The sequence below is a fragment of the Myxine glutinosa genome, chromosome 7, assembly GCF_964187855.1.
Source record: "Myxine glutinosa chromosome 7, kmMyxGlut1.1, whole genome shotgun sequence".
Lineage (NCBI taxonomy): Eukaryota > Metazoa > Chordata > Myxini > Myxiniformes > Myxinidae > Myxine > Myxine glutinosa.
In genome coordinates, this window is record NC_136267.1 from 150,766,810 (window position 1) to 150,781,686 (window position 14,877).

Here is a 14,877-nt window from a genome sequence, read left to right on the forward strand (position 1 = left end):
GACCAAGGATTCACCTCGACGAGGGTTCACCGTCTACCTGTGTTTTTCGGTTTTAGATACAGTACTAGTACTAGAGTACTAGATAGCAGACTAGATAGCAGACTAGACAGCAGATAGTACTAGATACAGTACTAGATACAGTACTATAGCAGGGATCCTTGGAAATTCCATGTAATGTAAAATGTGACTTCAAGACCACAACTCTCCCCTTCTCTCTCCTTATCCTCCTTCCTCACTCTCTCCCTCCCTCCCCCCCCCCTATTCTCTCTCCCCTCTCCTCCTCTCTTCTTTCTTTCCCCCTTGCTCCTCTCCTCCTTCTTCTCCCCCCTATTCACCCTATCTCCTCTCCCCTCTATTTGCCCTCCATCCTCTCACCTTCTATCTGCTCTCAGATACATTTAAAACGGATATTAAAATGAGTTTTTCCTTTTAAAACATCAAGATTTCTCTGATTTCTCACTCTTTGCTGCATCCGAGTCTTAAATCGTCTCAGCAACTGTGAAAAATAAAATTAGATGTTTAATTAGAGTTATGATAAAGCCATGAGAGAGGCAGAAAGTAACTGCCTTGCAAAAGAGGCCTTATGAGGCCTGAGACCTTTGAGGTCTTTGAGGCGAGCAAAATGGTGGCACAAGCTTTTGTCACTTGGAATATTTCTTTCAACTCTGACAAATCTCACACACTCACTATTTCGCTCAGAAAGGACCATCCACTACCCCCCATCTACTTTCTTAACAATCCTCTTGAGGAAGTTCAGTCATTCATACTCCTGGGTCATCCGATCAGCCATGATGTTTCTTGGGCAAACAACATTTCAAAGTTGGCCTCCAAAGCAAGTCGCCGACCGGGCATCCTCCACATAACTACATGTTATACATAAGAGGTCGTTCAAATTTAAAATTTATCTTAATTAGGTAAAATGAAAATTTTAACCACCTCTTATCGATAATATGTAGTTCTGTGATTTCGTATTGGTGCTCGTACATCTTGAATTAAATATAAAAAAGTTTATGGCAAGTTTTATCAAATTTTGGCAGCCATTTTGAAAAAAATGGATGCCATGTTGAATTATTGAGTTGGCTAATCGACTGGATTTAAAGAATATTTATAGAAGAGCTTCAGACCTCGATTGTATGCTTATATCACAATGTGAACCACTCATCCTGATTATGGGTATTAGCCTGCACCTAGCTAAATGTTTCTGTCCAAATATCCTCGCCATAAAGAGAGACCATAAATGAACATAATATTGGGAGTTGTGCATAGATATACACCGATCTATATACATAGAGAATTGTGCAAAGAGAATCTCTTGAGAGGAGAAAAAAAAATTAAAACAAATAAACGACTTTTTATAACTCAATATGTCTTTTATAACATGGTACTGTATATGCTAAATTCAAAATTACCAGATTTATTGATACCCAACCTTGAGCTGACTACTTAAAAATGAATAACTAAAATTATTTATCCTGTGATTGGTCTGCAAAATGCATCATGTTCGTGTCTGCAAAACCCATTTGGACATCTCATCAGGTTATCGCCATCATATAACATTGCAATACATTCATGCGTTAAACTGCCTTGAGCTATCGTAATGGTCGACCCCATGTGAGATTTATATAAAATGTCCATGTGAAAGTACAAAGTTGAATCCACAATGTTCCACCATTCACAAAAATGAAAATTCGTCGTTTTTTAAAGGAAATAAGATGAACCGTATTAATATTGTACTCATAGACAGTTTGTGAATCGACCTGTCAAATTACAGATAATAAAGGCAGCTTAATGAACGTAAGGAATTATTACGAAAACATGAGTTACTTTAGGTAGAAGAGTAGTCGGTGGTCAGTACCTGTGGCTCCATGCTCTTGTCGGGGCTGTTGAAGGTCAATCCGCATTGTCTCAATGTCATCAGCAGAGGAGGCCCGCCTCAGACTGCGCAAGCTCTCTCTGGACCTTGCGGGTACAAGGTTTGAATTTGAACACGTCGGCTCAGTGATGTACAATTTGTCCATGGGTCGGTCTGGTGACGAGTGATTCAGAGGAGGTGACGTAATGGGGCTTGCCACAGCATGGTTGGAATGGCCCGCTGGTGATGGCTGGTGCTCAGAGACGAGGAGGCCACAGACATCCTCAGCAAAAGATGAAACGGAGCCCTGACGTGATGCTGAGCGTGGTGTGAAACGTTGTAAAGCAAGGGCCTCTGGACTCATGTTGCACCCACTGCATTCTATCTCCTCCACCACGACAGCATCTGGGTCTTCCTGGGGTAGTGATTGTTTGCTGGCAGCGATGGCACGCAGCGATGGAAACTTGAGTCGGAATGCTCGCCCCGTGTCTGCACTCAACCCGAAGATTGGAATAAAGTGAAATTCTTAAGCTCTGTGTAAAATCACAAGCGTTTTAAAGTTGTCATGCACTTGACACACTGTATTTATATAAAACAGTTCGAGTTTATTATCTCGATGATTACAGTCGAGTTGAACATCAACATTTTTATGAACAAGAAGACATAAAATGTCCTAGGCCCCACTGTGGTTTTATTAATTTTGCTGTATGGCTGTACGGAGTTAAAGACTGTTAGTCTGCCATCTTTGGTCGGATTACAAAACAAAATCTTCTGCATAATATATTTACTCTCATGTATTGTCTTTGTGCCAAGTTTGAAGAAAATCGGTCCATGCATTTTAGATAAACTGTTGGAGACATGTTTAATAAGTAACAAAATGGCCGCAAGTCGGCCATATTGGATCTGATCTCGCTAAAAAAAATGACGTGCCTATGTAAGCCATACTTCCTTATCAGTGCACCAAGTTTGAACAACATCGGTAAATGCATGTCCGAGAAATGGTTGAGGACATGTTCAACATCAGGTTGTTTTGCTCAACTAAAATGGCCGCCAGTCGGCAATCTTTGATCGCATCGAGAAACCAAATGGTGTGCATATGTGTACCGTCATGTATTGTCTTTGTGTCAAGTATGAACAAAATCGGTCCATACATCTCCGAGATATGGTTGCGGACGCACGCACAGACGGACGGACGGACGAGACCAAAGCCATAAGCCACCGTTTCGGACTAAGTCCAATGGAGGCTAATAACCAGTTCATAATCATACAGAAGAGCTGTCACAATAAGCAGTAGCTTGAAAGGCTGACAGCCCTTTTATAAATAAATTTCACAACTACAACTACATGAGCAGGATAGCAAAAATGAAAATAAATAAAAGAAGAAAGAATAGAAAGTCGTCTTTCCCTCATTAGGCCTGACAAATTATTTGGCTCCGAGTCATGGACGATTTTGCATGCATGTGGGTGAGATTAGACATTAAGTAAACACATTTCAGGCAAAAAATGAATATATATAGCCGTCCACCAAGTTTCGGCCAAATCCGTCCGCAATGTTTTGAGATATCCTGCTATTTATCGTTTTTGGCCCTATCTCCCAATGGTGAAGAATCACTTTAAAAATTCTACTAGCCGGATCCGTATCCAGATCTTCACCGAAATTGAATCGATTCTTCCTTCTCACACACACAAACTGTCCACCAAGTTTCGTCCAAATCCATCCACAACTTTTTGAGATATCCCACAATGTATAGTTTTTGGCCCTATCTCCCAATGGTGAAGAATTACTAAAAAACTTTTAAAAAATAACTAATTCTCATATCCCAATCCATATTCAGATCTTCACCAAAATGGAATCGAATCGTCCTTGTCAGACACCCAACCGGTCCACCAAGTTTGGTCCAAATCCGTCCACAACTTTTTGAGATTTCCTGCTATGTATTGTTTTTGGCCCTATCTCCCAATGGTGAAGAATGACTTTAAAAATTCTAGTAGCCGGATCCGAATCCGGATATTCACCAAAATCGAATCATTTTGTCCTTGTCAAATATGCTACCTCTCTGCCAAATTTCCTCCAAATCCTTCGACAACTTCTTGAGATATTTTGTTCACAAACGGACAGAGAGACAAACGGACAAACAGTCAGACATGGGTGAAAACATAACCTACATCCACCTTTGATGTGCGGAGGTAAATATGGCATTTATGTTTTACCTCCACCCATGAGAGGTGGATGGAGGTTATGTTTTCATCACTGTATGTTTGTTTGTTTGTTTGCATGCAGGATATTTCAAAAGGTTGTCAACGGATTCGGATAAAATTTGGTGGTGTGGTTGGGTGTGTGACAAGGACGAATTGATTCAAATTTGGTGAAGAAGTGAATGCGGATCCGGATCCAATAATTTTAAGTGATTCTTCACCATTGAGATACAGGGCCAAAAACTATATATAGTATGATATTTAAAAAAGTTATGGACGAGTTATGACTAAACCTGGTGGACGAATCGGTCAGGTGCCAAGAACAAGCCGATTCGATTTTGGTTCAGATCCGAATTGCGCTAGGAATTGCGCTAGAAGGATTCGAGAATGTATGCGCTTGTGAAAGGACTCTCACAGAGGACTGTCCAGGACTGATCGTTGTGGAAAGCGCTGAGGACTGTCGTGATTACAGAGGGCTCGCTGGCATTGGGATTCCAAAGCAGGACATTGGAGAGGGGGCGTTTGGCGCGAGTAGTGCACAAAATACGTATCAAAATACGTACCGATACCAGATTCGGTATCAGTGCGATACAAAACACAAACTGTTGAGTCTGGCGGAGGTATACGCTCTACCGAGTGCTCTTCTAGTTTTCAGTGTATTCATCTTCGCAAATAAAGGATTTTAATTGTCACAGTAACCAGCACCAGCACAGATGCTAATTGGTTTATTTTGTTGTAACATAATTGTATTAGTATTGAATTTAGAATTTGCCCAAATAATATTACAACATGACATGTGATGTAGTATTATATACTGTAATTATACAATGTGAATAAAACATTAACAAATTTCAATTTACAGAATATGCTGATACTGCATGAGATTGAAGCAGATATATGTTGAATGTAATCATTCCAGGTCAAATATTTATTTATAATAACACAGAAACGTTGTACTTGTTTTCCTTTCAAGTGGCATGCCATCAATTTTATAATATCGGAATATTGCATATTTATTTAACTGTCTAGAACTCTTGAAATGAATAAAATTTGTCTTGTTTAGATTCAGAGAGAGATAACTTGTTATTTCTACATTATCGAGAAAGTTTTGGTAAATCAGTATTTCGGATTCTGATAAGAATCAAAAACTGAGTGGAAACTAAAGACATTTGTATCGTCTGAAAAAAAAGAGCATATTGTACTAGAGTGGATGTATTTAAGATATCATTGATGTAAATTAAAAACAGAAGGGGACCTAATATACACCAGATCCTTGGGGAACTCCACATTTTATAAGTAATGTTTCAGAATCAGTGGGATCATAACATGTGTTTTGCTTTCTATTTGACAGATAATTTTCATAAAACAGTGATTATAATGTTTCAATAAGTTAATATTAACATCTCCTGATTTCAAACTAAAATTTAAGTATTTTTTGTTACATGTTCAATTGTACTATATATCATTTGAGAGGCGTCTGTGTGTTTTGTTTGTGGGATTGTTAATTTGTTTAACTTTTACGCTCTCCTTAACTGCTGGGCGTAATGAGTGGAAAACTGATGGTTGTACTTGGTGGACTAGGGAAGAGGGGGGTGGGGGGGGGGGGGTGCTGGGAGGCCTTAGAGGTTAAAGAAAAATAACCCCTGGAATTCAGGATAGGGAAGGGGTACACAATTGTTCTCTAGATAAATGTGTATCATATATTGCCACCTGGTGGAAGCCTCCATATACAGTCACGTGAAAAAGTAAGTACACCCCATGTAAAGTTTTGACTTTTTCAACATATTTCAACATACAGCTATTTGATCTTCATTTCAACAATATTGATTGATAAAGGTGATATAACATAACAAATATCATGAAACATTTACATTTTGTAGTCCATTGTATAATTTAAATAAACATAAATGCAAATTTCGCATGTGGAAAAAGTAAGTACACCCTGACATTTATCAATACTTCAAATACCTAAAATTAGAAACAGGTGCACCAGCTCAGGTGCAAATGATTAGAACATCGTTCAAGAAAATCTTCGAGGAACCTGTCTTATTTAAACCTCAGACATTTAGTTTGGTTTGCTCTTTGTTGTTGAAGTGTGCGGCGTCACCATGCCGAGATCAAAAGAGCTCTCTGATGCCTTCAGAAAGAAGGTTATGGATGCCTACTAGTCTGGGAAGGGATTTAAAAAGATCTTCAAACAATTTGAAATCAATCATTCGACTGTCCGGAAGATCATCTACAAGTGGACAAGATTCCGAACAACTGCCAACTTGTTCAGACCAGGCCGCCACAGCAAGGTCAGCCCGAGAGCAGACCGCAAGATGCTGAAAGAAGTCTCTAAGAACCCCAGAATGTCATCACGAGACCTACACGTAGCTCTTGCCACTGTTGATGTCAAAGTGCATGAGTCTACCATGAGAATGAGGCTGCACAAATTTGATCTACATGGGAGGTGTGCCAGAAGGAAACCTTTGCTGTCCAGAAAGAACATCAGGGCAAGACTAAAGTTTGCAAATGAACACCTCCGCAAAGACCAGCCCTTCTGGAACAATGTGCTCTGGACAGATGAGTCAAAGGTAGAGCTATTTGGCCACAGTACCAGGAGACATGTTTGGCAAAAACCAAAGACAGCATTTGACCACAAGAACCTGATACCAACTGTAAAGCATGGTGGTGGAAATATTATGGTTTGGGGCAGCTTTGCTGCATCAGGGCCTGGGCAGCTCACCATCATAGAATCCACTATGAATTCTTCATTGTACCAGAGGGTGCTTGAGGATAATGTGAGGCCATCTGTCGGAAAGTTGAAGCTCAACCGAAGGTGGACCTTGCAACATGACAATGACACTAAACATTCCAGTAAATCCACCAAGGAATGGCTGAAAAGAAAGAAATGGAGGGTTCTGGAATGGCCAAGTCAAAGCCCGGATCTAAATCCCATCGTGATGTTGTGGGGGGATTTGAAACGAGCTGTGCATGCAAGAAACCCCTCAAACATCGCACAGCCGAAAGAATTCTGCATGGAGGAGTGGGCAAAAATTTCTCCCAGTCGATGTCAGAGACTGGTAGACAGTTATAAGAAACGCCCACTTGATGGTGTTTCTGCCAAAGGGGGCAATACCACCTAATAGAGCCAAGGGTGTACTTACTTTTTCCACATGCGAAATTTGCATTTATGTTTATTTAAATTATACAATGGACTACAAAATGTAAATGTTGCATGATATTTGTTATATTATATCACCTTTATCTATCAATATTGATGAAATGAAGATCAAATAGCTTTATGTTGAAATATGTTGAAAAAGTCAAAACTTTACATGGGGTGTACTTACTTTTTCACGTGACTGTAAATCATAAAAGTGGGAGACTTAAGGTGTCCATAAGGGTAGGGTTATCTGCTAGTTAAAATAATTTCCAGAAGCGTTAAAGCAGTCAGGATAGAAACATCAGCATATTCGGGAAAACATTGCTTCGTATGATTTGTAATATTTGCTAAGATTTCATAATTGAAGAACATTTATGAAACACTTGAAACTAACTACATCCTTTCTCAATGCCACCTGGAATATATTGTAAGCTTTATTTGTGATAAGAGATGTTATTGGCTGACCTAGATAGCATCTGGGCCTGTTGCTGAGGTGATATCAGTACCTTGATCTCAAATGATGTTCCACCAAACTAGCATCTGCTCTTTATCAGTCGGTCCTTTGCACAAGGATTCCACCTATTCACCTGGAGGTAGCCAATATTACCCCTATATATCCACAAAGAAGGAAGCGTAAACTGATCCAATTAACTATAGACCTGAAAGCCTTCTTCCAACAGTTGATCGTCTTCCAACAACACTGATCGTCAGTTTGGTTTTCATGCTGATCACTCCTCTGGACATTTCTTCTCTCTCAATAAAGTATCCGGAGGCTCTGAATCTTAAACCACAGGTCAGAGTTGTGTCCCTTGTATCTCGAGCTTTTGTCACTAAGGTATCCTGGGCTACTCATCAAATAATCTGGCTTTGTCATTGAAAGCTCTTATTATAACTGACTGGCCAACTTCCTTTCAAAGACACTTGATGGAACCATCTCATCTGCCCTCCCAGTAGAGGACAGCATTTTTAAAGGAAGTGCGTTGGGTCCGATTTTGCTTGTCGCATACATTACTGACCTATCCAGCTCTGCAAAACTCTATTCATGTGCAGATGATTCTATTAACCTCTTCGCACCATTTTCAGAACAATCTATTAGCTATATAAGCCCTTGTGACAATTATACCTCCCTTCACCACTAACCCCTCACCCCTCTTTTTGGAATGAAAATGATCTACAGGCATCCTTCTGGCTCACCTGCCCTCATCACCATAGTGGATTTTCTCTTAAGAGTTATCTCTGGCAAAAGAGTATATTTTCATGTGTGTAGCGTGCTACGCGGGGCCCAGCGGAGATGAAGCCGGCCGCAGTTCACGCAGCGGCACATATTGCTACCCCACCCAACATAACAATATACTGACTAATACTGTGGAAAGCAATTTAACAGGTGACACTGCAGTAAACAGTGGGTGATTCTGTGTCTTTCATAGACCACAACTAAGCCACAAGTTGCATTTCTACTTTTTTGAAGGATGTTAGAAATCCACTGTGTCTTGCAATGGGGAGGTGGAATTGTTGGAAGTCTCTCAAACAACTTCAAAATTCCAGCCTTAACTACGATCACTGAGAAGGCAGAAACAAGCCATCCAGTGTTGTTCTTCCCCAGGAAGATGCTTCCCCATTCCCAAAAATACCCAGGAAAGGGTATGTGATTACTCCAATGCATAATACATACGATTTCAAATATCTCGAGCATTGCACAAAAAGGGAAAAATTACATTATAAAAAATAAAATAAATTACAGTGGAAAGTGAACAAGTAAAAATAGAAAACACACCAATTCTTGAAAGCAATGTCAAGAAAGCTAAAATTTACAAAAGAGGAAAATAAAATAATGAAAAGTTAAGACATTAACATGAAAAAAATAAAGAAAACATGAAAGAAAACAAGAGTAAAGACACAAATTTTGAAAGAAAAAAGACAAAGGCAATTAATCTTACATGATGAAAATCTGGATTGAACATCACTGTGGTTTGGATCCTTCTTCACTGTTGGTGACGATTTATCGGTAGCATCTTCAAAATTCATGATGAACATGATGATGTCACCGACTTCATTTTTCACTGGGACGACGATGGTGTTACAAAGGAAGCATGAACCTTGAGGGGAATGTAGGGTCCAGGAAATGGAAAAGAAGGTGCCATTTGTTATTATGAATTCACGTTTATTGTACAAACACCGATAAATTGGAGTTTTAATTTACAACTCATGCAAATTAAGGACAAAAATAACAGGTGGAAAGAGATTTTAAATATTCACAGAAATGGAGAAACACGAGAAGGTTTGGCACGTGGTTTAAAATAAGTGTTAATAAAAAATAACAGCAGCCGAAGCAGCACCAATAAATGACTTTCAAAGCATTATAACAATCAAACAAATTGAAAGTTCAGAAAAAGTAAGAGACACAACGAGACAAACGAATGAAAGATATGCCATAATTGGCTCTAAAACGTACAGAGAGTCTTTTCTGGGAATGCATTAAGTTCCACTGGGGTTTAAATAAAAGCCTTTTGTCAATAACTTCATTCGGTAAAATAACTTAGCAAGTCGTACACTTGTGTTCACATAGGCTCTGTTGCAGATCTGAAAGGTAAAATACTATTTTATATCATTTTGAATGACACTGAAAAATGCATTTTATTTATTGCTGCATAATTGAAGTTGCACATTTTTTCTGGTGCGACTTTTATTGTACCTACAGTAGTTTAAAACATCACATGTCTCTCCCTATATTGAACATTGTCTTGGATTTTGTGGAATATAAAGCTCTCAACATTACTTTACACATTAAAGACAGGTCGGTGGCCTTTCAGTTATTACCAAATCTCCGGTCTTGCTTCCACGACTCTGTCAGCCTTCTGGCCCTCCCCAGATACTTCAGGGTGCACACATTCCTTCAGTAACCCCCTCCCAGTTAAAAACCTCAAATCCAGGCTTTCTCCACACCTCCACTCTTTTGTTCCTTTTGTTTGTTTTTGCTGGAAAGTGGAACTGCCTTCTTGAAAAAGGTCAATTACACTCTCTTTTTTTTTTTTTAACTCATAATCGAGACACATGGAATAAAAGAAGTGACAGAGAGTGAAAGGAAACAAACTGACAATGGGGGCAGTGGGGCAACAGGTGGACACAATAACCAAGGGAATGAATGAACTGTGAACGAGAAGAGAGAGGATTGGAGGAAGCAGTGATTGCAAGTAAGAGGGTTGAGCAAAGTAGGTTTAATGGGGTAGAAAATATTGTGGGCAAGAAAGGGGATGACATGATATGGCAGTGCACCACTTGCTTGAAGCCTTGTAGAAAAATGTCATTGAACATTCTCCGTGTGTGTATATGAAGAGTTCAGGCGCAAAAACCGATAAACGCCATTTTTGATGAAACTGAACTATGTTTACCGAAGTATATGTTTCAATACCTCCGTTTCAGTAGGCAAATCATTTTCTCCCAAAACCCGATAGCGTCCACGTATTTTCCCATTCAAGATCGCATTTCGTTTCAGAAAACGATAAGCGCCGAGGCCGTACTTTCCCAAACCCCGATACATCCATTCAGCCAATCAGCGCACGCGGCTTGTTTACTGCATCCAACATGTCTGCGCCCTGTGCATCGGCGAATCGAGTGAAATTCTGTCCGATTTATCGTTAAAAACTGCTGTAATTTGCAATGAATAATGCAGGAATTTGATGAAATTGAAGAGCCAGTGATGCTCTCGCCATCTGGGCATAAGAACAAGCGGCGTCCAGAGGAATCTGTTCGTTCTGTGGCGAAGAAAGGGCGGCACAGTTCGATCGGAAAAATTCCGTATGTAGCTTGTGTACATAACTCTGATTTGTGCACGGCATCGACACTGACTGACGATGATGTGGGTTACGTGCATGGGCTCCTGTTTACGACGGCTGAGAAAGTGAAGCAGGATGCCATACTCCTATCGTACATGAACATTAAGGCAGCTCAACGCCGTAGGCCCAAGGTGGATGACCCAGTAAGGCAGAAGAGCAGGGACATCGATGTGAAATACTTTGTGCTGACGGAAGATAGACAGAAAGTGCCAGTGTGCAAGGCAGCATTCCTCAGCATCTTTTGTGAGTATTTTTCCAGATCTATAAAAATAATTAATGCTCTTTTTTTCAGCGTTTCTGGTCATGTCGGGATGGGTCACTTCTTGACCCCCCCCCCCCCCCACCCCTCTTCTGACCACAACCACTGCAGGGGCCAGGGCAAGGCACAGTAGTTATTTATTTTCATGAGAGTGGCCAGTCATTAAATTGTCATGCTATTCTATAACATTATGCATGCATCCACTGCTGTCTGGATCATAATTTTGATTTACATTTTGCAATCTTCTTTGGGTTTCAAAAGCACTGGTTTTTTTCAATGAAGTTTTGTGCTGCAACCTGACAGTTTCCATCATGTCCATTGTCCGTCATACATTTTATTTGGAAAATAATCTTACCTGGTGCTTAAATTGCCAACTGTTTTTTCTGGCTTGCTTCATAATTTTTCATTGTAATTTCAGGTGTAAAAAAAGATCGAGTATCCAACATAGCGAAGTACTGGTTCGAAAAGGGAGTAGCCCGGCCAGAGAATCATGGCGGTGTCCGTAAGGTCGAGGAGAATAATGAGAGAAAGGCAGCAGTACGGCAGCACATCGGGACTTTTACTTGTCGAGCCAGTCACTATGCACGGCGTGGTGCCCCTGGCCGGAAGTACCTACCGACAGATCTCAGTGTCAAGAAGATGCATCGATTGTTCGCGGATCAGAATCGTGCCCAGATTTCGTACGCATTCTACTACAGTGTCTTCGTGTATGATTTTAACCTTGGCTTTGCACACCCTGCGAAAGATGTATGCAGTTCCTGTGTGAAATACCGTATAAAGTTAAAAGATCCAGAGCTATCTAATGAGGAGAAACGTGAAACATCAGCCATGTATCTCCTCCATCGTCGCAGGGGACGCAAGTTTTACGACATTATGAATGCAGTTGGGGATACCTTCACTGTCTGTTTCGACATCATGGAGAACCTCGTTCTACCCAAATCACCCATTGGACAGACGTATTATTCCCGCCAACTCTATCTGTATGTTTTTGGTGTTGTTCGTCACCGTGGGCGAGGCCAGCCACAAAGGAAGGAGGACATTCATCTGTTCGTCTGGCTGGAAAATCAGAACAGAAAGGATAGCAACATGGTGGCATCTGCCCTTCAGCATTACTTCGGAACTGTAGTCCATGAAGAACTGTCTCAGTTTAAAACACTGCGGCTATTTTCTGATTCCTGCTATGGGCAAAACAAAAATATCAATGTTTTGTCCATGCTCTTTGCATTAAGGAAGCAGAAATTTAGGGATCTGAAAATCGAGTACAACTTTCCGATACAGGGCCATAGCTTCCTCCCTGCTGACCGTGTTTTTGGCCGGATTGAACAGGACATTCGGAAGAAGGACACCATTCTGCTTCCATCTGAGTACCTCGATATTTTACGAAAGCATGGAAATGTTCATGTTTATGGCACTGATTGGGCTTGCTATGATTTCAAGTCCGCAGCGACAGGTCACTGCTCCTCATCCCGTTCATTCAAAATCAGCCAGGCCAGGGTGCTCGAGATAGATGGGGACAAACTTGGATTCAAACAAGTCTACAGTCTTGACTTTTGCTATCACAATGTTTTGAAAAGGGGGAAAAAATGGGAATCATTCAAGCCTGTTCTGAGTCCAATGGTCAACTGCGTGAAGGAAGCTAAGAAAACGGATGTCCTGAAGCTGATTGATGAACTTGGTGCTGGTGAAGGAGTCAGATAATTTTATGAGAATGCCTTGGTTGATGTTGGACAGAATGTTGGGAGACAGGACTTAGATGAGAGCAGTGATGAAGAATAGAGTTTGTGTGATTCCATTAACCTAGTGCCAAGTGTGGCAGGGTTATCCGATTTCCGCTTATCAGTATTAGTGGAATGTTGCAGAAATCAGTTTCCGAGCTGGACTCCAATTGGGAAATTTTTTGAAAGGTTATTGTGACTGAAATGGTGTGTTCGCCTCCTGATCATCAGGAGGCGAACACACCTTTTCAGTCGGTCAGTGATGTACCCTTTCAGTGCTAGTATAGGCTTGAAAACGGATTTTTGTGATATTCCATTACATGCTCAGCTGTTGTAGGATCTGCTCTCTGACATCATCTGTGACGTCATGTTGTTCGTTATTCATGTTTGTGCATTTGGGGGGGGGGTGGATAGGGGGGCTGCTCCATAAAGTACACACACACACAGACTGGAATGTTTCAGGATGGCAAACCCCTGTTAAGGCTTGAATGATACTATCATTTTGTCAGTTCTGCTTTTGCAAATTTGGTGTACCGGGTGAGGTGACTCCGTGTACGTACTCAGTGGACAGCCCCTCAACTTGTGATACTGCCAACACTGCTTACTGCCAGGTTTATGGTTCTGATTTTGGAGTGTTGTACTGGCAACTTGTGATGCTGACATACATACTGCTGATTTGTGTTGGTGGATTAGGATACTGCTGATTTGTGATGTTACTTGGGATACTGCTGACTTGTGATGGTGACTTTGGATAGTGCCATGAGAGTGTCCTCGGTGGCTGTGGTCGTCTGCAAAAGATTGATTCTTACCCATAAATTTATCAGCAACAGAAAACTGGCAAAACTGGTTTTGGGGGCGTTGAAGCCTTTTTGGTATTAATTTTATTATTATGCCACATCATACTTGCCATAAGAATGACATTCTGGTCATTTCATACCACGTTTACTTGTCGAAAAGTGACATTTGGATTTATCTGTTTTTGACAAAAAACGACCCATGGAGTTATCTGTTTTTGCGGGAAAACGTGTTCAAAATCACCAAAAATTTGTTTTTCTAATAAATTTTAATTTTTGAAATCCTGCCGTTTTATTATCTCATATTTACTGATTAAGATACAGCCCATGTCATTTTGATGGGTTTCACCTGGAATGCACAGCAGAAAATCTTGATTTTCTCATTTCATCAAAAATGGATATATCTGTTTTTGCATCTGAACTCTTCATATATATATATATATTTTTTTTTTTTGGGGGATATGGGAATTGTGTGTGTAATTTGATGTAAATTTTCCCCTTTTGTATGCTGTAAATCTTGTAAATATCACCCTCCAATTGTCAAGGTCAGAGGTCGCCCTTAGTTAATCCATCGCACACACGTAGCAAATCAGAGATTCCCTCAGTAGTTATGTCCTTAATATATGTCAGTATAAGGCTCTGTGGTCCACTAGTTCATTGCGTTGCATCAATTAAATAAGATAGATCCCCCTTTTGTCAGCTATTGCCAACTGCATTCGCCACTACGGTTTTGGCTGATGGTCAGCGCCTTTGACTCCATTAGCCACGAGGTGAGCTCGGAGAAGAAAGGCGTGTCTCCGCCCTCGTCACCGGAGGGAGGAGTAAGCCAGCCCTTGCTGACCAACCAAGAACGGGGGGTTTGGCTTTGAGAGGGCGTGGAGAGAACGCTCGGTGAGGTTCGCGAAGGTTCGGGGGTGTGGTCAATATAACCCGCGGCGGGACGCCCCCACCAGAGAGGAGATGAGACACGGAGCAGATGAGATACGAGAGCTGAGCTTTGGGTCCACCACGCAGCTTTGAATCCACCACGCAGCTTTGACTCCACCACGCAGCTTTGCCACCGCCGCAGTTCGAACCGTA

At 40.9% G+C, this 14,877-nt stretch overlaps 1 protein-coding gene across 2 annotated transcripts in view; it reads right to left on the bottom strand.

The window, feature by feature from the left end:
* Positions 1-14,877, bottom strand: part of LOC137431744 (voltage-gated inwardly rectifying potassium channel KCNH7) — a 559,296-nt gene that overhangs the window by 246,272 nt on the left and 298,147 nt on the right. For both annotated transcript variants that reach the window (XM_078782422.1, XM_078782420.1), the window contains exons 3-4: positions 9,134-9,292; positions 1,856-2,341 (exon numbers count right to left, since the gene is read on the bottom strand). In XM_078782422.1, the coding sequence (XP_078638548.1) occupies positions 1,856-2,341; positions 9,134-9,292 (645 nt within the window). The remainder of the gene's footprint in view (positions 1-1,855; positions 2,342-9,133; positions 9,293-14,877) is intronic.